General features: G+C 33.2%; 2 protein-coding genes and 1 long non-coding RNA gene across 7 annotated transcripts; 1 reads left to right on the top strand and 2 right to left on the bottom strand.

Moving 5' to 3' along the window:
* Positions 1 to 1979: 1979 nt before the first annotated feature.
* LOC105680059 (E3 SUMO-protein ligase ZBED1-like) lies at positions 1980 to 16742 on the bottom strand. 2 transcript variants are annotated; one of them, XM_067347016.1, is made up of 5 exons: positions 15855 to 16742; positions 15327 to 15670; positions 15203 to 15254; positions 13637 to 15133; positions 1980 to 3444 (listed from the first exon to the last, which is right to left on the bottom strand). In XM_067347016.1, the coding sequence occupies exons 1-5, from the start codon at positions 15931 to 15933 to the stop codon at positions 3347 to 3349; spliced, it is 2070 nt and encodes a 689-aa protein (XP_067203117.1). In that variant the 5' UTR covers positions 15934 to 16742; the 3' UTR covers positions 1980 to 3346. The 2 variants fall into 2 exon arrangements, with proteins under 2 accessions (XP_067203117.1, XP_012235913.2); XM_012380490.2 differs by lacking the exon at positions 1980 to 3444 and adding an exon at positions 11858 to 13208 and having other exon boundaries at positions 15855 to 16286.
* Positions 16743 to 18287: 1545 nt separating this feature from the next.
* On the bottom strand, positions 18288 to 22146 carry LOC136996995 (uncharacterized). Its single transcript, XR_010887822.1, has 2 exons — positions 19846 to 22146; positions 18288 to 19755 (listed from the first exon to the last, which is right to left on the bottom strand). It is a non-coding gene; the product is annotated as an uncharacterized lncRNA (long non-coding RNA).
* Positions 18633 to 27203, top strand: LOC136996932 (uncharacterized). 4 transcript variants are annotated; one of them, XR_010887818.1, is made up of 8 exons: positions 18639 to 19053; positions 22297 to 24495; positions 24710 to 25031; positions 25247 to 25417; positions 25828 to 26035; positions 26152 to 26311; positions 26519 to 26811; positions 26972 to 27203. XR_010887818.1 is itself a non-coding variant. In XM_067347023.1 (7 exons), exons 3-7 carry the CDS (start codon positions 24730 to 24732, stop codon positions 26734 to 26736), a joined length of 987 nt encoding a protein of 328 aa, XP_067203124.1. In that variant the 5' UTR covers positions 18633 to 19053; positions 22297 to 24495; positions 24710 to 24729; the 3' UTR covers positions 26737 to 26892. The 4 variants fall into 4 exon arrangements, 3 of the variants coding, with proteins under 3 accessions (XP_067203124.1, XP_067203122.1, XP_067203123.1); XM_067347023.1 differs by lacking the exon at positions 26972 to 27203 and having other exon boundaries at positions 18633 to 19053; positions 26152 to 26239; positions 26519 to 26892; XM_067347021.1 differs by lacking the exon at positions 26972 to 27203 and having other exon boundaries at positions 26519 to 26892.
* The last annotated feature ends 146 nt before the right edge of the window (positions 27204 to 27349 follow it).

Here is a 27349-nt window from a genome sequence, read left to right as displayed (position 1 = left end):
TTTCTACTCGATTTGACCTCCTCTACCTGTATATGACCGGTGGGGCGATTATTGCCAGACACCCTGTATATATACACTCACCCGAAAAAAAAAGCGGTACACTGAAAATGTGGGAAAAATTCATCAAATTTCAACTGACGATAACTTCGTAAATAATAAAGATAGAAAGTTCTATAAAATATGGAAATAAAGCTAAAAATCTCTACTTTAAGAATCAATTTATTTCAATGTTGCAAAATAAATTTATTGAAAATGGCGGATGACAAAGCGCGAGCATGCAAAATTGAAAAATAATGGTTCGAGTTTGCGACGGTGCACGGTATAAACAAAAAATTGTAGCTTATTGGGATCAAAAGCGTACGAAAGTACAGAGTCTCCTCTTTAAAATGCTTTTTTATGCATCACGATACGATGATTTTTCGCCGAGAGATTCGCATTTGAAGAAAAAGGCAGATTCTTACTTCTAGGCCTCTCACTTACAGTACAGTCTGCAAATCGTTCTCCAACGCGACGGTATACTCGTTCTCGTCCGTCTGAAGAATACAGACAAAAACGAGATTCGTCGCTAAAAAGAACGGTACTCCATTCTGCATATGTCCAGCCTGCATGCTCGACAGCAAAATTGAATCGAGTTACGCGATGGCGACGCATAAGCGAAGGTACATTTGCTGGCCTGCGCGGAAAAAGACCGTGTTCCGCTAATCTGTTTCGAATAGTGTCAACGGATACATTACATTCGCGGACATCTCTTAAATTGTTTCGAATTTGAACAGCCGTTCGATGTCTGTCTCTTAATGAATTTAAAACAATAAATCGGTCATCGTTTTCATTCGTACAACGAGGACGTCCCGAACCAGGTCTTCTTTGGACAGAATTAGTCTCCAAGTACCTAGCATAAGCACGTTGCACGGTTGACACTGATAAATCAAGTGCCTCAGCAACGTACCTTCGACTTCTCCCATCTTCAATTAACGCTACAACTTGAGCAGCTTTTTCAGGACTTATCGTCGCCATAATTGACCAATAATTTCAATGCGAAAAGATTAATTATTGTTTACTTTGACGAAGTCGTACGAATAAGTAACGCGTCTCGAAAGAAAAAGATCAAGAGAAATCAAGCACTCTTCTCGCAATGTGCGGTCGAGCATAAACAAAAAGTCAGGGCGGAGAAATCACAAAAGATCTGCAGACATCTCCTTCGGATGCAAAACAATTGATTGAAAAATAATGGTTCGAGTTTGCGACGGTGCACGGTATAAACAAAAAATTGTAGCTTATTGGGATCAAAAGCGTACGAAAGTACAGAGTCTCCTCTTTAAAATGCTTTTTTATGCATCTCGATACGATGATTTTTCGCTGAGAGATTCGCATTTGAAGTAAGAATCTGCCTTTTTCTTCAAATGCGAATCTCTCGGCGAAAAATCATCGTATCGAGATGCATAAAAAAGCATTTTAAAGAGGAGACTCTGTACTTTTGTACGCTTTTGATCCCAATAAGCTACAATTTTTTGTTTATACCGTGCACCGTCGCAAACTCGAACCATTATTTTTCAATTTTGCATGCTCGCGCTTTGTCATCCGCCATTTTCAATAAATTTATTTTGCAACATTGAAATAAATTAATTCTTAAAGTAGAGATTTTTAGCTTCATTTCCATATTTTATAGAACTTTCTATCTTTATTATTTACGAAGTTATCGTCAGTTGAAATTTGATGAATTTTTCCCACATTTTCAGTGTACCGCTTTTTTTTCAGGTGAGTGTATATATATATATATATATATATATATATATATATATATATATATATATGTATATACATACATATATATACATATATATAAGCTTATTATATAAATTATAATTATACTTATAATATACATTTTATATACCTTATAGTTTAAAAGTATCGTAGTAATTTAGTGGAATGTAATAGTATGTAGAATCGCAGTATATTAAAATTATTGAAAAAGAGTAAACTATACAAAATTTTATATTTTATTTCATTGTCAGTCAAGTCGGGCCAAGAAAGAAGAGTCAGGGTAGATATATGTTGAATAGATTAATTCATTCACTGTTTTTGTTTCATAAATTATTTTCCCGTGGTCACTACAAGCAAAACGTCAAAGTGTAATATGCGCTGATAGCTAACTTGTATATGACAACGCGCTGCGCACGAAATGCAGCGATTATCTATAAAGATGTAATGTGGAAGGGATGCTTTAGCAACAATTTTAGTTAACTTTTCTTCCTCAAATATGTGATAACATGTTATTTTTATATTTATTTAACGACTATTGCGCAACACAAGTGCGGTATAAGCGATGCGTCATGCAGCGCGACGCATATAATGTGATACTGATGATTTATTTTTGAAAGATACGATTTCGGAACATAATTAAATCATATATGGTTGAATTCAGCGTAAAAAATGCTACAACTTTTGTCATAACAAAAATTTTGAAATTCGAAAAAATAATAACAAGGGGTAGAAATAAATTTTAAAAAATTACATTTTTTGAAAATCCAACTACACAGTTGTAAAGCCCATTACAAGCCATACAACTTCTATTTGAAACATTTTTTTATATCTCCTACAGTTTTGGCGATAGTTACACACAAAGAAAAAAAACGTTTTTTTTCAAAAGAGTGTTTCACCCCTTAAATTTGAGTTAGGGCCGCTATAAAAAAATATGTGTCTCCTCAAATTGTATGTTTTACAACATATTTCAAGGAGAATCAAATCGGGAAGGGACACTTCCTTCGTGAACGTTTCCTTGTGAGACATATTAAAATCCAAGACTAGAAAGGGAGAGAGGAGGGGGGAGAGAGCGAGAGAGAGAGAGAGAGAGAGAGAGAGAAATGTCAAACAATCGAAATCAAACAATTGTTAGTGGAATTGTTGTACGGAAATATCAGTAGAGAAGAGAAGACGAGTGTGTATTCTGTCAGAAACATTTACAGATACATTTACAGAAGTTAAATCGGAATATTTGTTCCCCGATATTTAGTAACTCTTGTAATTCAGAAATTCATAATAGTTTAAATTTTGGGGGCAATACAATATAATAGCGTACGCGGAATACAGTGAATAAAGGATACACATAAATGGATGAAATAATTTATGATCGTTATAATCATATTTTTCTAGTCGACAAACGTGCTGTTATGCGAGAAACTTTTACTATCAGTCTCAGCCTCTATCCGAGCCATTGTTGGTATTTTACTACAGGAACGCAATACACGGCCAGCATAATTTACTTGTTTTAAAATATGCCCGCGATGATTTACATATATTTTAATTTTAAATTCCTAAATACCAGTCCATAACACATACACAGATAACTTTATGAAGCGCCGAGGACATCTCGATCATCGCCGTCGTCCTTCCATGTTTTACGTCTTATTTCTTTTGCCCGGCCTTCCTTGTAACAGCCAAGGACACCTAAAAGCGAAGAATAAAAATAACGGATTTTTTGCGAACAGTTCCGCGTCATTAATTATCAAAAAAAGTTGTCTGTCGTACATATTAAACCTTATAAAAAAAGCTATCGTATACAGGGTGTCCGGTAATTGCTGAATCACCTCTCGGCTGTAGGTAGAGCGGGTTAAACCGAGTAGAAAAGTTCTCTACCGTTTTGCGATTTTTGCAATAATTAATGAGAAATTAATTAAAGAAGATCGGCTAATTTGCGCGAGTCTAAGCGCGCGGCGAGAAGAGACAGCCCACTGTTACGTGTCGCTAGGATGCAAGGATCTAGCGTTACGCACCGCTCGTATGTTGCCGTTGACATTTGTAGAGCGCTCTTCCTAACGCTTCATCACGCGCCTAGTAACCAAATGACAGTGGGCTGTATCGCCACGGGTCTCTTCTTGCCGCTTAAACTCGCGCGAATTGGCACATATTTTTAAACTAATTCCTCATTAATTATTGTGAAAATCGTAAAATAGTAGAGGACTCGTCTCGGTTTAACCCGCTCTATTTACACCCGAAAGGTGATTCAGCAATTACCGGACACCCTGTATATTAAAACCTTTTTAAAAAAAAATTCTCTTGTGTATATTAAAATTTTCAAAAAAAGCTATTATATATATTTTCTACAAAAAAATATGATATCAGCTGTCATATATATTAACCTTTCAAAAAAGCTGTCGTTGGATATATATTTAAAAAAATCTTTTAAAAAATTTATAAAAGATGTAAGGGCTCATTATAAAGAATGTAAAATAAATATTAAAGATGTAGTTTTTATACGGAGAAATTCGAATGTGAAAATGTAAACTTATTTTCCGTGTTCTACGAATCTGTTTTACCGTGGTATAAGAGCACTGTCACAATTTTCTATAAAAATCGTGCTATACGAATCCGTGTTATACGAGGGTCTGCTGAATATGCATTTATTATTGATAATAATTATAATAAATTTTTATTCTAAATAAATCGTTACAAACAAGCTACAGAGCTAGAGCTAGTTAGGCATGCTCAGTTTATTACTTTATATCACATTAACAATAAAATAGACGTTTCGACCATTCGGGTGTGGTCATCTTCAGTACAATAATTGACAAACTATCTTCTAGATCATATTATAATAAATTAATTCTATAAAACGTTTCTCTTGAAAACTTTTAAACGGTAGTTGAAACCATATCTTCAAAGTCATACTCAATACCAACACAGTAAACCTCCAGGTCATTGAGCAAAGAAATTCTCATTATTTTACAATTATTAAAAAAAATTTTTTTGATGCGGTTCTCAACGATTGCGCCATTCTTAATTAATTACCATTAATCTAAAATATAGCAAGAAAAAACGACAGATAACAGACGTAACACGATACAAGCAATTATTGTAACGATATAAACTGATATGATTATATGATCTTATTTGTCTTTTCGCTCGGAGTGGAAATAAAAAAAGTATTGTAAAAGACGAGTGATAACACAAATGTATGCATGCATATCTTGACAAATGTTTGTAAACTACGACAATATTATAATTATAATTACTTGTTAGTCAAAGTAAAATATATGTAGAAATATTATAATATTTCCATTATATGTTTACGTGTGGCAAGCAATAGAAACTTTGAAGTGTCCGGCTATTATCTATTGACTTCGGCTGAGCAAGAAGAATTCCACAAAGCACTGAATTCCATGAATGTTCGTATATGATTCGAACGTTCTTTCACAGAAATATTTGCGTAGATGCTCCTTGACCTTTCCTGGAATGTTCTAAATATTCCATAAACATTCACACGGTATGTCTAGTGAATATTTGTATGAAATGTTCCTTGAGTGTCCATGGAATATTCTCAATGTTCTATAAATATTCACATAGAATGTACGTGGAATATTCACATGGATTGTTTCTATGAATATACATAGTATGTTCTAGGAATGCTTACTATGCCACGTGGTTTTCAAGCATATACAGTATAGCACAAAAATTCATAAATGATAAGGTCTGGCCAAGTTTCAAAAAAGACACTCAAATATGTTTATATTTTAATAATTATCTAAATTTTTAATATATCACCAACATGAAAAGTAACTGATATATTATTCAAGGTGCAAATTCAAAATAAACATATATAAAGTATATATAAAATGTATAAATAAAACTGATCAAAATTTGATTTTAAAAAATTTAATTAAAATAACAAAATATTTATTAAAAAATACAAAAAACTTGACGCTGCCACACCGAACAACATGTTAACCTACATAATGTCAATTAATTACATGATGTCAATTAATCATTCTAATTATTACATTATTACTCATTTTCATTGTTTCATAATACTTTAAGGTGTAAAGAGGGTTGGAGGGGCGGAGGGATTCCTCGACGGAGATGAAGGAGAATGTTACAAAGGGTTGCGCTGGGGGTGGGGGGGAGGTGATTAAAGGAGAGGGGCAAAGCCCATTAGCAGCGCCAAGTTTTTTTTTGTATTTTTTAATAAATATTTTGTTATTTTAATTATATTTTTTTAAATCAAATTTTGATCAGTTTTATTTATACATTTTATATATATTTTATATATGTTTATTTTGAATTTTTACCTTGAATAATATATCAGTTACTTTTCATGTTGGTGATATATTAAAAATTTAGATAATTATTAAAATATAAACATATTGGAGTGTCTTTTTTGAAATTTGGACAGACCTTATCATTTATGAATTTTTGTGCTATATCGCCTACTTTTTTATAAATGTACAAAATTAATTATGTGACAGAATTAAAATTATTTTACAATTATTTTTGCACATTTTGAATGTAACATTTATATTAAGTCAGTTATATATTAACTAAATTATTTTACATTCTAACACAAGTAATTTTGTCTTATATCACACTTACATTCTATGAAACAGATGTTTTATTTCAAATATTCAAACTAAACTATTTTTAGTTGTAACATGTCTTCGATTTAACTGCTCCATTGATATGAAGTTATGGATAGCTGATATGAAATATCTTTGCTTCATATCACGGTTATGTTAAAATTTTTATAAAATATGCAAAAAAAACTATGATATGATATCAAAGACATGTTAAACATAAAATAATTTAGTTAGAACATTCGAAATGACACTTATTATGTTTCACCTAGCGTAATTGTGATATCAAACGCAATATTTAAGTTATTAGTTATTTTTTAATATTACCAATAAAACATCTGTTTCACAGGACATAAGTATGATATGAAACACTATACTTGTGTTATAATGTGAAATATTTTAGTTAATATGTAATTAAGTTAATATAAATGTACAAAATTAATTATGTAACAGAATTGAAATTATTTTTTAATTATTGTTGTACATTTCGGATGTAACACTTATATAAACTATGATATCAAATCAGCGACATATGAACATAAAATAATTAAGTTAGAACATTCAAAAGAACATTTATTGTGTTTCACATAACGTAACTGTGATATCAAACGCAAGACTTATGTAATTAGTTATTTTCTAATATTACAAATAAAACATCTGTTTTACATGACTGAAATGCTATATAAAACACAAGACGTGTTATAATGTAAAATAGTTTAGTTAATATGTAATTAAGTTAATATAAAAATGTACAGAAATGTACAAAATTAATTATATGACAAAATTTAAATTATTTTTCAATTATTTTTCTACATTTCGAATGTAACATTTATATTAACTTAATAACATAACTAAATTATTTTATTATTAACTAAATTATTTTACATTATAAGCTTTGCGACTGGATCAATGTCGACGTCGATGTATTCTTCGTTCATTAATACTAATAAAATTCTATTACGTGGCAGTTTATTTGTTAATAAAATATTAACAAGATAAAGGATATAATTTTCTTTTTCATACTTTGCAGAAGTTCTTTTTAATACTCTTCGAGTTATTTTATATCTTAATCTGACATATTTAATATTTGATATAAAATTTAAATTAAAATATCTCTGAAAATATTAAGTTATGGATAATCTTACCGTAATACTTTTATGGTTAGAATAATGAGAAGTGGTATAAAGAAAACGCATAATTGTTAAAAAAAGTACATTGTAAATTACATATTTTTTCTTCAAAATAATAATGGGTTTTTTTACACGTATTGATTCGTTTTATTATTTTGCGCATAAAAATATTACGGTAAGATTATCGATAACTAAATATTTTAAGAAATTTTAGATTTTATATCAAAATATGTCATATCTGTCTCTCTCTCTCTTTTTCATGTTTGCGAAATTTTCGTAGTGCAACTTGGGGAAGTCGAATTCATTGACCCTTGGCACCTGGTGCAAGAAATGCACGTAGCGCAACTCGCAAAAGTTGAATTCGTCGACCTTTGAGACCTGGTGCGAGGAATTCCCGTAGCGCAACTCGGGGAAGTCGAATTCGTCGACCCTTTGCATCTACTGCAAAAAATTCCTGTAGCGCAACTCGTGAAAGTCGAATTCGTCGACCTTTGACACCTGGTGCGAGGAATTCCCGTAGCGCAACTCGGAGAAGTCGAAATCGTCGACTCTTGGCACCTGGTGCAAGAAATTCCCGTAAATTTTAATGATAATGATAATACCCTGGGCCCCGTATATTCTTCATCCGCCCCTGCGGACACAGGAGAAAAATAAGGAGACGACGTTTCTTAATTTTTGCATTACCAACATCATTTTTTGACCGCTTGTATCTCCGGTTGGCCGGACCAATTTTAATTTTTTTTTGGCTCAAATTAGTCGTGCCGCCTTTAAGGATATACTATGTGTTTTTATAAAATTTTTTATATTTTAGTTGCTACAAACCCCCGAAAAGTCGACTTTGTGCGCGCAGGATAAGAGACTTAGTAGTGTCATTTTCTGAACTTTGCCAGAGACTCTTTTCCTGACTTAGTAGTGTCGTTTTTTGAACTTGGCCGGAGACACTTTTGCGTCTTCTGATACCATAAACACAGTATGGCGATAAACAAATAAAAAAACTGGGCACCCAATGCTACATAGTCGTTACTTAACATGAATCGTCAGTTATCTCTTTAGAAAAAATAAAGAAAGAATTATAACAAACATTATTTTTTTCAATTATGTAATATTGGATTATATAAGTGTATAATGCAGCATTTAAATAGGTACATATATTTAATAAATTTGCTGTACGTAAAACAGAGAAATTTGTGTATTACTTTCAAGATTATAGTCACTGAACATTATTATACTTAAATAATATTTATATACTTAAATTTATATTTAATAATTACAGAAATATAAATAAAAAATACATAGTTAATTTTTATTAACATTTATCAAAATTACATTTATAAATTAGATCCCGCAGAAACATGCTAAAACGTAAGTGTATCAATTCCAATTTTTATAAAAATGTTTCTCGTAGTATGAATAGGTGTCTTGAATTGGTAAATAAAAATATTTACGATTTCTCCTTTGATTCCGAATATACTTCACGCAACTCTGTTGCGTCAACATCAGATTGGGAGTGAACACATGTAGAACATTGTCTAGATCAGCGCTCGGAATTAGTTGCACATTTCGGGTCGATTCAGGAAACGACGTCTCCTGTTCCCCCACTACCGCCAGGCCGCTGGCGGCCGAGCCGCCGATAGCTCTGACTCAGGAGCGTTTTATATTAGAAATAGGCTGGATTGTTTAGGCATCTCTCAGGAAATCGTACCATTTTCTTCACTACATAAATAATGTTTATTTTCATTAATACATAATATATATATATTTAACTATTAATGAAAATAAACATTATTTATGTAGCAAAGAAAATATTACTATTTTCTGAGAGGTGCCTCAACAACCCAGCCTATTTCTTATATAAAACGCTCCTGCGTTAGAGCTATCGGCGGCTCGGCCGCCAGCGGCCGGGCGGTAGTGGGGGAACAGGAGGCGTCGTCTCCTGAATCGGCTCAAAATGTGCAACTAATTCCGAGCGCTGGTCTAGATGATGCATTTTATCATGATTATGATGACGCTGTTCCTGATTACAAATCTACTGATATAGATATTACAACGGCTAATAGTGGTGCTGGAAAATAGATTTTTAATTAACCTGCGTGGCCTTAACTGTAAAGCCATGCAACTTCAACGTCGTTATCTCTTTGACAACTATATTGTAAAATGGTCTACTTTGACTGGTTCAATTACTTGCTAGCCATATTGGCTTTCAATAAAAAAAAAAAAAAAAAAAAATTAACCTGCGTTCATTAATAGTGACTTGTCATGTACCAAAACAATACTACAAGGAAACTGTTACTATTGCTGAAAACCTTAGAAAGAACCTTAGAAAGCCTCTTCAGGATTTTCATATTTATCCAGTGATCCCAGATCGCTATTGACTTCACCTAGGCAGACCTTCAAAGTCGTCGAACCAGGCTTGTACTCGCACCTTGAATTAGCAAATGCAGTCAAGAAGTTGCGTTCGCTGACAGGGAAATTTTTTAATAAGATAATATTGTTAGTGAATATTAATGGTTTGCCTCTCAGTAAAAGTACTAATAGTTAAATATGTGTTATTAATGGATAGGGAAGCTCATTGACTGTCCACTCAGCTTCCTCTCACAAAAAAATTTTTTTTTGCTATACTAAAAAAGCGCAAAATTTTTTCTATGTAGATTTAGTGAGGGCATAATTAGCGCATAATTTATTTAACTATTTATATAACTTTTTTATCAAGAGACACGGTAGTGTCTCGCGCCAAGGTCACGCGCAGCGCGCAACGCAGGCGCAAGACCGACCGTGTCTCTCTTTATACGCGAGCCCGAGAGTTGAGACGAACCGAGATTATCGGACTCAATAACGGCTGGGCCGATTGAGTTGATAATATGCTCAATCGATAGTAGCGCATACCCAAATTATATAAGAAAAGTATGCTTGTTTTTACTGTAGGTGCTGTAGAAAAAAAGTTATAATAGTTCAAAGTCGAAATGTTGAATATAATAAGATAAAATGTCCAGCTAAAATGTCAAATTTCCGATTTCTGACGTTAGGTGCGTTGATGGCGCTGAAAAGCCGCGCGGTGCGCGCTTACGATTTGATATTTTTACATAACCTTTTCGAACAGAAATATTAAACTTTGATATTTAATTTTATTTATTTTAGACAAATCATACACTAAAGTCTCGAATCATGTGCTTTTTGATGTATGGTAAAATTAAAATTTATACAATCATACCAATTATCACTATGCCTTATGTGACAATTGTTTAGAGACTTTAGTGTATGATTTGTCTAAAATAAATAAAATTAAATAGCTTAAAGTTTAATATTTCTGTTCTATGTATACTAAATATATATATATACAGGGTGTCCCATTATAAAATATCCACGCAAATTACTCCGAAGATAAGGGTGATAGCAAAAAATGACCTTAACAAACGTTGTAGGATTAAAAAGGGGCCAACTAAGGGTGACCTTGACTTTGACCTCGCAGTTGATTTTCAAGGTCATTTGAAGGTCAGAGTAATTTTTTAAAATAAAAACCTCTATTTTTGATTCCAAAATCTAATAGCTGGTGTCAAGAGCTTTTCAAAACACTATAATGAAGTTATTTTTCATTAAGTACTTTTCGAGTTATGAGGCTTGTAAATTACAGTATTTTGACATAAAATTCAAAATATCTTGTAAAACATTCAATTTTTGGGAATTTTACCTTAATACTTTTATGCATAAAATAATAAGACGAATCAATTGGTATAAAGAAAACACATTGGTTTTAAAAAAAAGTATGCAGTTGCATGTTGCAAATTACATATTTATTCTTGAAAGCAACTATGTGTTTTCTTTATATCAATTGATTTGTCTCATTATTTTATGCATAAAAGTATTAAGGTATGATTCCCAAAAATTGAATGTTTTACAAGATATTTTGTATTTTATGTCAAAATACTGTAATTTACAAGCCTCATAACTCGAAAAGTACTTAATAAAAAATAACTTTATTATAGTGTTTTGAAAAGCTCTTGACACCAGCTATTAGATTTTGGAATCAAAAATAGGGGTTTTTGTTTAAAAAAATTACTCTGACCTTCAAATGACCTTGAAAATCAACTGCGAGGTCAAAGTCAAGGTCACCCTCAGTTGGCCCCTTTTTAATCCTACAACGTTTGTTAAGGTCATTTTTTGCTATCACCCTTATCTTCGGAGTAATTTGCGTGGATGTTTTATAATGGAACACCCTGTATATTACTAAACAAAAAGAAATGATATTTATCAAAAAATTACCTTTTTAAAAAAAGGTAAAAAAAGGCGCCAAGTACACGCTCTTGTCACAACCAAAACAAAACAGTATTGCTTTACCTGTCAAAAAATTGTACATATTTAGAACCTTTCCAAAGAACCTGTCGTATATATCTAAAAAAAAGCTGTTGTATATATAATAAAACTACAAAAAAATATGATATCAGAAATGGCGCCAAGGGACTAAAGAACTATGAAAAAAGTTATTAACTATTTCTATAAAACTCTTCTATAAAACTCTTGTACATAAAGCTGTCGTATATATTAACCAAAACAAAACAGTATTGCTTTATCTGTCAACAAAATTGTCGTACATATTTAGAACCTTTCAAAAAAACCTGTCGTATATATCTAAAAAAAAAGCTGTTGTATATATAATAAAAAAAAAATATTTATTTAAAAATGCAAAAAAAACTTGACGCTGCTACATCTCCAAATATTGGTGTTCAGAAATTCACTGCCAGTGCTAAAATCTACAGTTTACGTTACATACATTGTAGATTTTCAGTACTGTAGGAAATTAACGCGTAACGCTCTCGACGAATGTAATACAATGCGAATGCGAAGATGTAAATACTATCGAACGAACAGTCAGCTGTGCTCCGTGATGTTTTTCGTGTCGGAGTAAGCGTTGAGAGAGTTGTTCTCTAATCGTCGTTAACACCGGTCGTTTTCGGCAACCGAAGACATACATATATTCAAGAGACTATTATCACGAACGCTTTTATACTTTAATTGTGTCAGTTGTTCTGAAGTAAATCTTTTTTACGTTTTCTCCAGTGTATCGCTTTGTAACCCGGTCTTTTCCCGATTTCGGAAACCCTTAAAACCTTCCGTTTTAAAAAATAAAAGAAATAAAATAAATAGAGGCATTAAGGAACTCTACAATTTTGGGGGCTCAGCCGGGATAGACTACGTGCGAAGCGGTGCGAGTGAGGGACGGACCAACGGAAAAGAAAACGATTCGAAAATCTCAACAATCGAATACGACGTACGCGTGTCACGAAACGAGTACTATTACGAAGGACGGTGCGAATATTATTACGACGTAGGCTCTTAACGAAGATAGAACGATTATATAACGATTACGAATACATTGGTGCGACGCGAGGACGACGCGATCGTCATCGAGTGTAATTCGACGTGTGATATAGGGATGGGCGATGTGTAAAAAAAAGATCGATGCTAAATTATTCGATGTTTGAATATATCGATGTTGATTAATCGATTATTCACAAAAATATCGATGAATCGGTTATTTTTAAAAAGGAGTTTTTTTATTGTAGAAATGGTTAAAAGAGTTAAAAAATCGTAGATTTTATAGAGGAATAACGCAAATTAATAAATATAATTTATTTTATTTCTCTTTCTCTCCCTTTTTCTCTCTCTCTTTCTTTATTAAAAAAAACTTCCCATTAGTCAGATTTTCGAAATGCGGTACACTTTGTAGATGTTGCTGTCACTACAAATAATTTTCAAACATTATATTATTATTACTAATTATGTAAAATATACATGCTTTCACAACAAAACATAAATTTAGATATTGTACGATAGATTGATATAGCATTCTATGAGTAAAGAAAGTGGTTTTTATGAAGGAATAGTTTAAGATGGAAGTTCTGTTTATAATTGAAAGTTATGCATACATATCATCTACACAATCATGCAAACATCTTACATAACTAGTTCATAATGCATTCATAAAAATAAAATAAAAATACAACAAAGGATCAGTCTTCCAATAAAAGGTAAATCTCTTGAAAGTAAAACAAATAAAACGCAAAAATAAAAGACAAAACAGACAAGTAAAATTACAGTAGTTTTATGCAAGTCCCCATTCTTCTTTTGACAGACTGCTCAAAAATAATAACATGTTAAGATGCTCACCAGTAAGACGACTGCGATTATCAGTTTTCACATTTCCAGCGTGTGAAAATAAACGTTCGCATGGGACTGAAGTTGAAATAATACTTAGATATTGCAATGCCAATTTAGACAGTGTTGGAAATGCATGCTTTAGTGATTTCCAGTAGTTGAAAGCATTTTCTGAACGTTTGATTACCGGTTGATGCAAATATTGCTTTAATTCCAGACTCAAACTTTCATCTGTATCAGTCATCTCTCTATTTTTCATCACAAGATTATCGTGAAAATGCCACAAATTTGAAGAACTTTTTTCATCATTAGCATCTTGATTGTTTTCTTTTTCTATATTTTTATGTGAATGATTTGAGATCTTTTTCAGCTGACTGTCTATGTCTTGAATTGCTTGAGAAGCTGCTAAAGCGCTTTTGAAATGCAGCCTTTTGAAGCGAGGATCTAAAATTGTCGAGATTGCTAGAATTCGAGTCGATTCCAGATATTGAAATTTTTTATTGATCTGATTGAGCAATTTCTCTTGAAACTCGATGCCAATTTCTGTGGTAATTACGCAATCAGTAATAGCTGCTGTCATGCAGTGGATAATTGGAATTATGACACTACAAGTGGGATAATTTTCTCCGCTTATCTCGGTAATTACACTTGCAACAGGCCTCATCAGTGCTACCAAATTCTTTAAAACTGAAATTTCAGTCCTTGAGAGCATATCTGGCATATTGGTACATTTTAACATTACTGGATAAACATAATCCTCTAATGTTAAAAAACGCTCTAACATGTAGTAAGTTGTGTTCCATCGCGTTTCAACATCTTGGATAAACTTCAATATCGTTCCATCGGTTTTCCCATCACGTTTTTGTAATCTTTTTAATTCATCTGATGCGACAATACTGTGTCTGGTAAGGCTCACTATCTTTTTTACTTTACTTATAATTTCCATAGCAGATTGGATGGACTGTAAAGCTTTCGGCACTAAATGGGATAGAATGTGCGCAAAACAAGCTAATTGTTTATTACTTCCAACTAATTTAGTAACTGCGCTTCTAATATTCGCTGCACTATCGCTAATAATAGCCATAATTTTGTTTGAATCCACGTGAAAATCCTCCATCACTTTTAATAAAGAGTCATGTAAGTAATCACTGGTATGATTCTTATCTAATGGTAAAACTCCCAAACAACCATTTTTCATTTCGCAATCAGCTTCTAAATAATGAATTGTGACACCAAGATAACTCTGATTGCTAACATCAGACCAATTGTCACATGTCAAAGTATACGATGGAGCTTCTTTAATTTTCTTCTTAAATTGTTCTTTCATTATTTGATACCTTGATTCCATTATGTTCGTAATAGTCTTTCTACTTGGAATATTATACAAGGGAACTATAGTTTTCATGAGCGTCTTGAATCCCTTCGCCTCAACAGTAGAGAGTGGAAGCTTATCGACAGCAATCATGTACATAATTGACAATGTTATTCTATCTGCAGTCTGTCCGCCCTCTGAAAACATATTTTTAACTTTTATTTTATATTTATATGTACACACATGTTGTTTAATTTTTCACTAACCTTCGAAGGATTTTATTTTGCTGAAAGCATAATCAATTCGTGATTCGTTGCTCTGTAATTATTTTTAAAATATATCAATATAATTATATATTTTACATTTTAAATCATATAAATTAAATCGTACCTGAGGTTTTTTTCTTTTAAAAACCTGAAGAGTTTCATCAATCGATTTAGAACTTTCTTTAAAAAGCTCAAAATCACATTTTCTTTTCTTTGCTTGTGATACTAATATTTCATGCTTTCTTGAAAGATGTTGCATTAAATTTGTTGTGTTTCCACTATGTTTTATAATTTTATCACAAAAGCAGCATTTTGCTGATGTATTATTATATTTTGTGTAATGTTTCCAAGCAAGACTTGTTTGTTTGATGGAAAGATTCTGCATCTTCTGTGGTTTACATGAAAGAGATTGATCTCTTGAACTTTCAGATGAAATATCATCACTTTCTCCTCCAGTATCTTGAATATCTGTTAACAATTTATTGATGATATATGATATGGATGGTAACAACTCCTGCAGCTTGCAAAAATTTCAAACTAAGTTGTACATATATATATATATATACTATCTAATAATTAACAGAAAGAGAAAAAGAGAGAAAGAGAGAAAAGAAATATATATACAATTTTGTGTAATAAAAATATTGCTTACCATTGTTAGGAAGTACTTGACTCATTGTCAATGTTACACATAACCAAACAGAGAGAAACTTGTATCTATGTATACACATACAACAAAGCAAACTAGACCGAGAGGCTTTTATCTAATTTACTAATATTAACATCACAGTAATTTATAGTTTCTTTGACGTCACTTTCCGTTTATATGTATATGTAGCGTAAACTCTTTTTAACGAAAATAATTTTAAAAAACACCTGTCTGACGCAACGATAGCTGTTGAGGAGCGTGCTATCAGTGCATTGTGTTAGCCCCGATCTACAATAGGTGTAGTAAACTTTAAGCCGTAAAAAATTGACTAATCACAGTCGATTATTCTTTTACGCTTTGACTGTGATTGGTCAATTTCTTACGGCTTAAAGCTTACTACATCTGTTGTAGATCGGGGTTAATGAGCGATAAAGATAGAATGACGCAATAGTGCTTATAGCGTGCTTTCTGACACAGCCGATGTCTGACGTAAAAAATCGATGCATCGATGCATCGATCAAGAAAATATCGAACTGATTAATCGATTATTAGAAAAAAAACTATCGATCATTTCGATTAATCGGCAAACATCGCCCATCCCTAGTGTGATACAACGAGAACGGCATTCTGAGTGAGCGGTGCAGGGGAAGTGACGAGCGATTTCCGACCCGAAAACATTCAGCAGTGTAGCCGCGCTCAAGAAAGTTGTAAAACGAAGAGGACTGAGCACGGTAGGAACGAAAGTCGAACTTATAAGCCGCCTAACGAATAACGATCCGAGTGGCGGATGGATGCAGACAATGGGCGCGAGAACCGACGAGATGATGGAGCTGACGAGTGGGAACGACGATGGTGCCCACGGGGGACCGTCGCACGGAAACGAAGAAGCGTGACAATCACGAGAGGGGTTGAACGATCGATGGAAACCGCAAATTTACCAACGAGAAATAAAAATTTATCGAAGGGAAAAAGAACTGGCTGAGCGAGAACTTGCATTGGCGCGACGTGAGATTGAGCTGCTACACCTAATGCAGAGCAGCGGCACAACAGACGTGCGTGCAGGCGTGTCAAATGGAAATGCGCCCGATAATAACCGAACTTATGGAGAAGCGTCAAACACGAATCAACGATTGCCTGGTGAAGAAGATGATTCACTCATGAGGTCAGCGAGGGTGAACGTCAATGCCGTAGCGGATTTATTAAGTTATTTTGATGGTGACGCTGAAACCATCGGGATGTGGGAGAAGCAGATGAAATTTCTGAGCGCCGCGTATAAATTGAACGACGGTCTGACGAAAATTTTAATTGGCATGAGACTGAAAGGACGCGCGTTAGAATGGTTCCATTCAAAGTCGGAGTATATCGAAATGACGCCCAATGCAATACTCGACAAATTGCGGAGTATGTTTTACCACCGACCAAACAAGATAGCAATGAGACGACGCTTCAAAGAACGGAACTGGAGGAAAGACGAAACGTTCTACGATTATGTGTACGAGAAAACAATAATGGCGAATCATATTGCCATTCCAAACGATGAGATCCTGGGGTACATAGTCGACGGCATCCCAGATCCAAACTTGCGCGACTTGGCGCGGGTACAAAGATTTACGACGAAAGATAGAATTTTGCAAGCTTTTGAAGAGATATCGCTAAAAAACAGAAGATATCTGTTGGGATGGATGGCGCTTAAGTCAGTTCTTCATTCTTATGATTAGGCGCTATTCGCTATTGGATGGAATTTTCTCGATCGCTTACTGAACACATTATTATTAGACACCGACCTGTGTAGCGCTCGTTTTATAAATATACATTGTCTCTTGCATTTTATTGTGGCAAATTCTGTGATTTTCTATTCCACCTCCACATATCCTATTAATATCCAATGACAGCGATGAACTCGAAGAACAATGACAGTAAGAAGCCTAACCCAGATAACAATTCGTGAGAGTTCACATTGCCCTCACGCGTGATAATCACATCATGCGTGCAAAATCGCCATCATGTTGCCTTCACGACGTGATGGAAGCATACATGCAAGCGTAAACGCTAGCACTTTAGAATCACGTGTGATAGGGGCATCCAGATAACACTTCGTGAGAGTTCACTTTACCCTCACGGTGTGATGATCATGCCGTGCGTGCATAAAAGCATCACGCTGTGATAATGTAATGATCTCCGCCGAATTTGTTAATAAATTATTTCTTTTTTTAAAACTTGGCTCCTACTATTGCGTAAATTTATTTCTAATCAACACGTAAGATTTTTTTAACGTTTTTAAACGTTTATTTTTCATTGGCAAAATTTGTTGTAGAAAAACGTTTATTAAATATATTTTAAAAATATGTATTTTACATTTTATTTTTCAATTATTTATAATTTGTAAATAAATGTAAAAAAACATTTATTTAATATTTATTTCATATTTATGTAATGTTTATTTTTTATTAGCAAAATAATATTTATTTAACGTTTATTTATTATTTATTAAATATTTATTATATTCATTTTCCACTTATTATTTTATTTTTAAACCCATTTAAAAAACGTTTATTAACATTTATTAAATATCTATTATTAATTTTTTATTCATTTACAAATTCATATCATGTATTTAACCTTTTTTGAGCGGCAAGGTAAATTTCACTATTACTAAAATTTTATTCTATTTTGTTCGGAGCATTCATTCTACATTCAGTAATGCAAACTGGAACTCTTTGCATCCTAGCACTGTCTCATTATGCGGCCACGCGTCAAGCGGGAATCGCTACGTCACGCGTCCATGTCGTGTTCGGCGGTTGATTGGCCTGTGATCTCATTGTAGGGGGCACTTCACCTTACTGTGATGTGTGATGCAAGGAGCTCTAGGTTCCAATTTGCATCATTGGTGATACAACGTCTCTGCACGACATAGCTTATTTTTGTGATTCTTCGTTTCTTTTGTCGAACACGACGCAGGTTTTCGAGATTCTTCGTTGTCGCATTGTCGGCCGGTGCGCGTACTTTTCTCTAATCCCTTTTACAATCGACATTTGAAGATTTCGATTCTGCCGAAGACCCGCGTCCCGATCAAGCGCACGTGTCATCGTGTGTCCATGTTTTGTTCCTAAAACTCGAGGTGATTGACTTTCTAAAAGGGCAAGAAACGCTGGAAACTTGGAAACTTAACCGATCTTAAAGTGGTCAATTCAATCTCCGCGTGGTAAGTTTTTAAGAATTTGATTATATCCATCTATTTCTTTGTTGTAAATATATTTAATGCTATTTTTCTAACTCTGCGAATTTTATCTTTTTGTCTGTTTTGTTGTGCACGTGCAGAAATTTCCATATGTGATACAAAAAAAATTCCATTTCTTTACATATGTGACATATGTGTGTGTGTTTCTTTACATATGGGAAATAAATGGAAATTTGTCGGAAAAATCTCATGCAAACAAATATTATTTCTGAAAATGTAATATTTCTATAAAATGTCTAATGTACACTTACATATTTGTACGTTACGAAATTGTTATCTATACATCTGTTGGTTTAAAAACAATTTTATTTAATTAATCATGCTGAATCCTCTATTATTCTTTAATCATAAATCGAACACTGAAATAAAAGTTTAAATTTTTAGTATAATTATTAATAATTATAGATGTATCAGGCTCTGATGATTGTTAAAATCAATAAATTTGATAGGAGCGTAAAGAGCCAACAGCCAGATATTCGTGCGAAGGTTATCGTGTATTAATTTATAACCATTGAACAATACATTAAAGAACAAGCGTTTCAGCCTGTCATCAAGCCTTTATCAATGTTATTACAAAATTCAATAAATACGCAACGCAAAAATTAAATATAAAAAACGAAGTAAAATTGACATAATAAACTGAAGAGTAGTTAAAACCACGTTAAACTGTAATAAAAAAGAGCCAAATGAGAAAATTCCCGTTACAAATTGAGCGCAAACAGAAAAAAACAGAAAAAAGAAACAATTTTTACATACTTGTGTTAAACATAGTAGAAAGCTCATCCACACAAGATGGAACGAGGTAGGAGAAAAAACTTAGAACCATATAATGTGATGGTTGAAACCTCAATGTACGTGATAGAATAACGATAAATTCAAGCGATGAAAGATTAATGAGAGGGCGGTGGAGAAGGGGGGGACGGAAAGAACAAGGAGTATGGAGGGGAGGGTATAAGTACCTAGGAGGGGAAGACAGGAATTAATATATGAAAAGAAAAACGATACAATTATAACGGGGGAAACAAATTAATAATGGGGAGATAAGAGTCAGGTAACCGTTCTGTGTCATTTTGATTGTTCAAGCCTGCACGTTGTCTTTTTATGAACACCATTTCGGATACCAATCTCTTTCCATAAGAAGGTTCTCCGTCCAGAATTCTCACATTGTCTCGGTCAAAATCGTGAGAAAAATCCAATTTATGTTTGGATATAACAGAGGGGGAACAGCTCTTTTTTATGTCATTCTTGTGTTCTTTAATTCTAGTATTAAGCTGTCTTTTTGTCTGACCCACGTAAGTTTTCTCACAATCTCGACATGATATCATGTAAACAACCTGACAATGTGAAAATTTATTTAAACTGTCTTTCCCCGTCCGTATGAATTGTGTTAGATTGTTAGGAATTGAACATGATAATTTTAAATTGAAGCTTCTGGCTATGGAGTTAAAATCTTTATAAACCGAAGGAATGTAAGAAATGGTAAAAAAATTTTTTCGACTATACATAATAGGCTTAAGTTTTTAATTCATAAAAAATCTAGTGACTTTAATTTAATTAGTAATTGTTCAAACAATATTTATGACAATAATGACTTCAAGACTTTTTTTACCATTCCTTACATTCCTTCGGTTTATAAAGATTTTAACTCCATAGCCAGAAGCTTCAATTTAAATTTATCATGTTCAATTCCTAACAATCTAACACAATTCATACGGACGGGGAAAGACAGTTTAAATAAATTTTCACATTGTCAGGTTGTTTACATGATATCATGTCGAGATTGTGAGAAAACTTACGTGGGTCAGACAAAAAGACAGCTTAATACTAGAATTAAAGAACACAAGAATGACATAAAAAAGAGCTGTTCCCCCTCTGTTATATCCAAACATAAATTGGATTTTTCTCACGATTTTGACCGAGACAATGTGAGAATTCTGGACGGAGAACCTTCTTATGGAAAGAGATTGGTATCCGAAATGGTGTTCATAAAAAGACAACGTGCAGGCTTGAACAATCAAAATGACACAGAACGGTTACCTGACTCTTATCTCCCCATTATTAATTTGTTTCCCCCGTTATAATTGTATCGTTTTTCTTTTCATATATTAATTCCTGTCTTCCCCTCCTAGGTACTTATACCCTCCCCTCCATACTCCTTGTTCTTTCCGTCCCCCCCTTCTCCACCGCCCTCTCATTAATCTTTCATCGCTTGAATTTATCGTTATTCTATCACGTACATTGAGGTTTCAACCATCACATTATATGGTTCTAAATTTTTTCTCCTACCTCGTTCCATCTTGTGTGGATGAGCTTTCTACTATGTTTAACACAAGTATGTAAAAATTGTTTCTTTTTTCTGTTTTTTTCTGTTTGCGCTCAATTTGTAACGGGAATTTTCTCATTTGGCTCTTTTTTATTACAGTTTAACGTGGTTTTAACTACTCTTCAGTTTATTATGTCAATTTTACTTCGTTTTTTGTATTTAATTTTTGCGTTGCGTATTTATTGAATTTTGTAATAACATTGATAAAGGCTTGATGACAGGCTGAAACGCTTGTTCTTTAATGTATTGTTCAATGGTTATAAATTAATACACGATAACCTTCGCACGAATATCTGGCTGTTGGCTCTTTACGCTCCTATCAAATTTATTGATAATTATTAATATTTACTCTCTATGATATTAAAATATAATTAAAAGTTTCCAACTATTTTAAAAATTTATAAATATGCTTTTATAATTATGTACTCTAATATTTGTGAAAATAAGATACAATTAATATGGAATAAAATCAAAATAAAATATATCTTACTCATTGTAATTTGTTTGAATAAAACGTTGATATCAGTAGGGATTCAATCTTATGAAAAAATTCTAGAGCTGATATGATTATTATATTTTGCATACGCATGCAGTGCTGCTCCTGATTGTAAATTATTTTGCACAATTTATGCTAACTTTTACTAATTTTTCGCCTGCGTTTGTTTCATTCGTTACAATAAGTGACATTTCCTCAAAATTACTTTCATGGCTGTAATCCTCTGTAACAGACGAAACTAACGAGAATGTCTGCGAAATTCAAAAGATTTGATAACCTCAGTTCGAGGCACAAGCGAAGGCGGTTATCGAAAATCCAAGGTCGCCCAAGAAATTTCGAATCTTCACCACACGATGGGTCTAATTTTACATCAGCTAATGTATTACAGAATGAATCATTAGACATTTCGGCATCACATCTTGCTACATCTACGCGTGCAGTCTATCTCCAAAATGACGAGGACCAATCAACTGCAGGTTACAACGTACAAATTTCTGGTAGAGAAATAGAAAACGGTGAAGGTACTGAAGAAGAAGGAGAGGATGAAAGCACTGAAGAAGAAGAAGACAAAGAGGAAGAAGAGTATGAGGGCGAAGACAATGAAGAAATAGAAGACGATAACGAACAATACAATAATACATCGAATTTTTCTGAAGATGAGAATGACAACAAACTACAAAACTTCGATGATTTTAAAAAAAGGATATTAAAAAATGCATTTTTAGCAGTAAATATAAAGCATACGCAGGGAAATTTATTGCTTAAAACATTACGCGAGTTTCCTTTCAACCTAACTTATCTGCCCAAAGATTCAAGAACGTTATTACAAACCCCCACAGTTGTGGCTACTAGACACATCCAACAAATATGTGAGGGAGAATACCTGCATTTAGGATTGAAATGCACGCTTGCAAGAAAATTAAAAAGTCTTCGTGAAGACTTGTGGCCAAAAACTATTGAAATAGATTTCAGCACCGACGGTGCCCGAATTCACAACAGTGGCACTGCTTAATTTTGGCCGATTCAATATAGAATTTTCAATTCAATAGATAAAAGACCCGTGATTGCGGGTGTGTTTAAAGGAAATGTAAAACCAACAAATCCGTTTCCTTTTTTTGAACAATTCATTCAAGAAATCGTGGATATTCGTGTAGAAGGTGGTATCCTTGTACACAATCGACGGCTACCATTGAAAATTCGCTGTTTCATCGCCGATGCACCCGCAAGGGCATTTGCTTTGAATCATTACGGGCACACTTCATCAAATGCATGCTCAAAATGTAAAATTCATGGTTATCGTTGCGAAGAAACGACAGCCTTTCGAGGAACAATGGTATTTCCAGGGATTCGTTATCAGCCAAGAACGGATGATGAATATCATAATATGCTTGATGAAGATCATCATAAGGGCCGAAGTCCATTAGACGCAGTATTAGGACTCGTTACACAAGTCCCTTTTGAACCGATGCATCTCGTGTACTTAGGAATCGTTAAAAAAGTGTTACATACTCACATTTATGGAAAGTACGGACATCGAAAACTGACTAAAAGGAAACTGGACATTTTTGATTCGAGAATGACGTCACTTAATTTATATTGTCCGACCGAATTCAATCGCCGCCCGAATAAGCTGTCTATGCTTAATCATTTTAAAGCCACTGAGTTTAGGCAATTTTTACTTTACTCAGCTCCAACTGTGCTGCAAAATGTTTTTGACGATGAATATTATGAGCATTTCATTTTGTTGCATTGTACAATGCGTCTTCTAAGTTTGGAAAATATCGATAATGATACTTTCGTATATTGCCAAGAAGCTGTTGAAACGTATGTTAACATGTGCGAACATTTGTACGGAGAACAATTTCTGTCATATAATGTACACAGCCTTCTACATGTAGTAGGCGATGTTAAACAATTCGGGCCTCTGGAATCGTTCAGCTTTCAACTACGAAAATAATATGCCTCAATTTCGGAAGTATATTCGCAAACCGCACCTTACACTGCAACAGTTTTATAACAGAATAAGTGAACTGAACAACGTAATCCTTACACCCTTAGATGACAGTGTCCAAGTTCGTGGCTCAAAAAGTCACGCAAAGGGTCCTTTAGTGCAAGAGATTCCCGCCCGATTTCATAAATGCCGGCAATTTCATAAACTGCCGGCAATTTCATAAATTGCAAATTGAAAAAATTACATTTTCAACCGCCGAACGTGACAACTGCTGTCTGCTAAAAAACCTTCAGATCTGCATAATACAGAACATCGTTCAAATGGAAGAAAATACTTTCTTCGTCGTAAAAAAATTTTGTACAAACGTTATGGTATATGATGTTGGAGTGACGTCAGATTTTGCTGGAGTTTACCATTGCTTCAATTTATCAGTTGCAATCGAGGCAATCAATCTAATCGATGTTAAGGGGAAGATGTATAAAATGCCGAAATGGAGTACCCAAGAAGGCCAAGAAGAGTGCATTCTGGAAAACGAATGGATATGTGCATCGCTTATTACACTCCTCGTATCACCTGAATATTGAATCAGAGTAATACAAGACAACAAAATTATATATTTCTGCTAATTATTAAAAAGTACGTACAGCAACAATATTAAAGTAAACGTTTGTCATTTTAATATATAATATACATAAATTTTTTTGTATTACAATTTTGAAAAATAAATACTGACATTTTTAATACGCGCATAAACCACAATATTGCTTTAAACGGAAATATTGAAATGTAATCTTTTGTTTATAAAAGTTACTTTTTTAATAAAAGTTACTAACCTATTTTCATTTTGCAGTTCATCGAAATCGAAGAAGAATGGATGAAGGAGAAAAATATCAAAAAAAGAAGAAATATTCTAAAATTTCAGGCAGCGGTAGATTAGTGACACTACCAAAACGGCTTATGACAACATCATCGTCGGATGAAACTTTGAAAAGACAAAAAAAATCTCAAGGTAGCAAATGTATGAAAACAGAATTTGATCGACTTCGACTGATAATGCACGAAAGGAACGACACCGAAAACAAACAAAAATTGGCTAATACATCGGAGAAAGCCACTATTCCGAGTACGTCGGAAAAAATGAGAAATGCTCCAACACCCACTTGCGTACATTCGTAAGTGTATAAGTGTTAATGCGAATTAAATAATTGTTTCCCTAACTACAAATTCTGTCCAATTGTTTGAATTCAATATTACAACGTATAAAGTAAATTTGAAAATTCTACTTTATAAACCACTATATAATTAATTAGAAGTATTAAATACTTAACGAATATATTGATTACATTTAGTACATATCGTTATTCATGATTTTTGTTTTTCTTTTCAGGCAAGTAGACACTTCTAATAGCGAGACGCAACCATTTGAGCCTCCAGAATTTGTAGCATGTACAAAATCCATAATTGCAACGTCTCCTGTTTCTCCGACCAGTCGGAGAGACACCGCAGGAGAAGAGATGAGATGTACGTGTAAAAACCAAGAAATCCTCGATCAATTAACGTGAGTAAAAATAAATAAATAAATAAATGAAAAAGAAAATAAATAAAGATAAATAAATAAAAAGATAAATAAAAAATGTTCTTTAACATAAATAAATAATCTTAAAAAACATCTTTTTCTGAACAATTTTGGATATATATGTGTTTTTTCCCTATCTTTAATACTTGAAAAGGTATTACGAGTTAAACAATGTTAATAAAGTTTTAATTTCTATTTTTTTTAATTTCTAGAACCCAAAAAAAAAGAACTCAAAAATCGGAAACAATTCAGTAACGCTATTTCATATATTACTATTACATACATAATCATGAAGAAAATAAAAAAGGGGGGACTCAAAATCTTCGATTTCAAATGAAATGCCACATATAAATATATATTAATGTATAATATTTATATTAATACATTCGCAGGAATCTGGAAAACCAAAGCAAGACAATAATTGCTGGCCATGAACAATTAATGAGGCAAATTAAAGAAATGCAGGCTGAGGTACAAATAAGAGGCGAAGTAAATGTTACGAAAACATTTTACGAGCCGCTCGAAGGCTTTCCTCTCAAGACAGTTGAGGAATTTGAAGAAATGGAAAGCGACATCAAACATAACGAGCGCAAGAAGTTGGTGAGTATTTTGTTTTCATTTTATTTCAGTATTGAAATAGAGATTTATCAGTTACTTGAATATTACCTGTATAGAATTGTAAGATAATATAATAATATATCTTTACTTTATTTCAGTATCATCACTTACGGGTATTAGGAGGGACAAAATTGCGAGAATTCATACATTCCTCCTTGAAGGAAGTAATGACTGATGAATTAGTCTGTAAGTTTACATGGCCCGGTGGGTCAGGCACGGAGAAGTTCAAAGATACAAAAATTCTGAACATTTTATATAGTAAGAAGTTTTGTTGACATATAATATATATACAGTGACTCAAATACATATGTTGTTAAGTACTGAGTGATCCATCACGAGGTCATTTTGGTTTAATCTTGAACAACTTTGTGAAATACAGACAACGTTCGTTTTTTTTTTAATAGAAACTGTCATCATTTTTATTGCATATTATACAGCTGTTATTAACTTATTTTCTTCTTTCAGTGGCAGCTCAAAAATGTCTCTTCTTCAGTGGACCCGACAATAAAACTGTATTCAAGGCAGATGTTCAAGAAGTTTTACGCTCTGTAAAACAAAGATTTCGAAAAAAAATAAAAAATGAAAAAAAAAAGAGAGAAAAACAAGAACATGAATCTGACAAATCAGATTATGACGCGTCCAATTATTCATCCATTGAAACGGAGTACGAAACGGACTCGTAGAAATGCGGAACGGAACTTTTGTATGTCTCAAAAATATATTGTTTCTTTATTAACGGTAATGAAATACATTTATATGTAAGTATATATGTAAGTACATAATATATATAATTAATGTATATGGAAAAAGAAATAATATATACATGTTTGTAATAAAAATGTGTTTGTGTAAGTTTTGAAATGTTGACATTGGAAGAAAAATATCCGCAGGTCTCAAACCTGTAGTCTTACTTTTTAGAGAACGGGTTACTCTGCCTGTAACCCAAGGACCAGGTGGTTCTATTGAGTCTTCAGGCTTTAGCGGATATTCATCTTCGGGCTGAGGAAAATGGAGGTTTTTCGGTATTATCCGCAATTATTTCTGTATTCCATCGCAGGGCATAATTGCGTGTCCTGTCTCAAAATTTGTGGAGGATGAAAATTGATTGCACAGAATGATGTGAAATAAAATGTATATTTTCGTGATATAAGCAGTTGTCCTACGTAGATGTGCTATGGAAACCTGGTGTATCGATTTAATACGGCAAGAAGGAATCGTTTCATTTCCTTGTATAATGGGACACTCGGAGTGATATTTTCAATTCCAACCTATTCTATTCTTTTCTGCCAAAGAAAG

Source organism: Linepithema humile, chromosome 1 (genome assembly GCF_040581485.1).
Source record: "Linepithema humile isolate Giens D197 chromosome 1, Lhum_UNIL_v1.0, whole genome shotgun sequence".
NCBI lineage: Eukaryota > Metazoa > Arthropoda > Insecta > Hymenoptera > Formicidae > Linepithema > Linepithema humile.
Note: the sequence above shows the minus strand (reverse complement) of the source record. Positions and strands in the feature narration are given on the sequence as shown.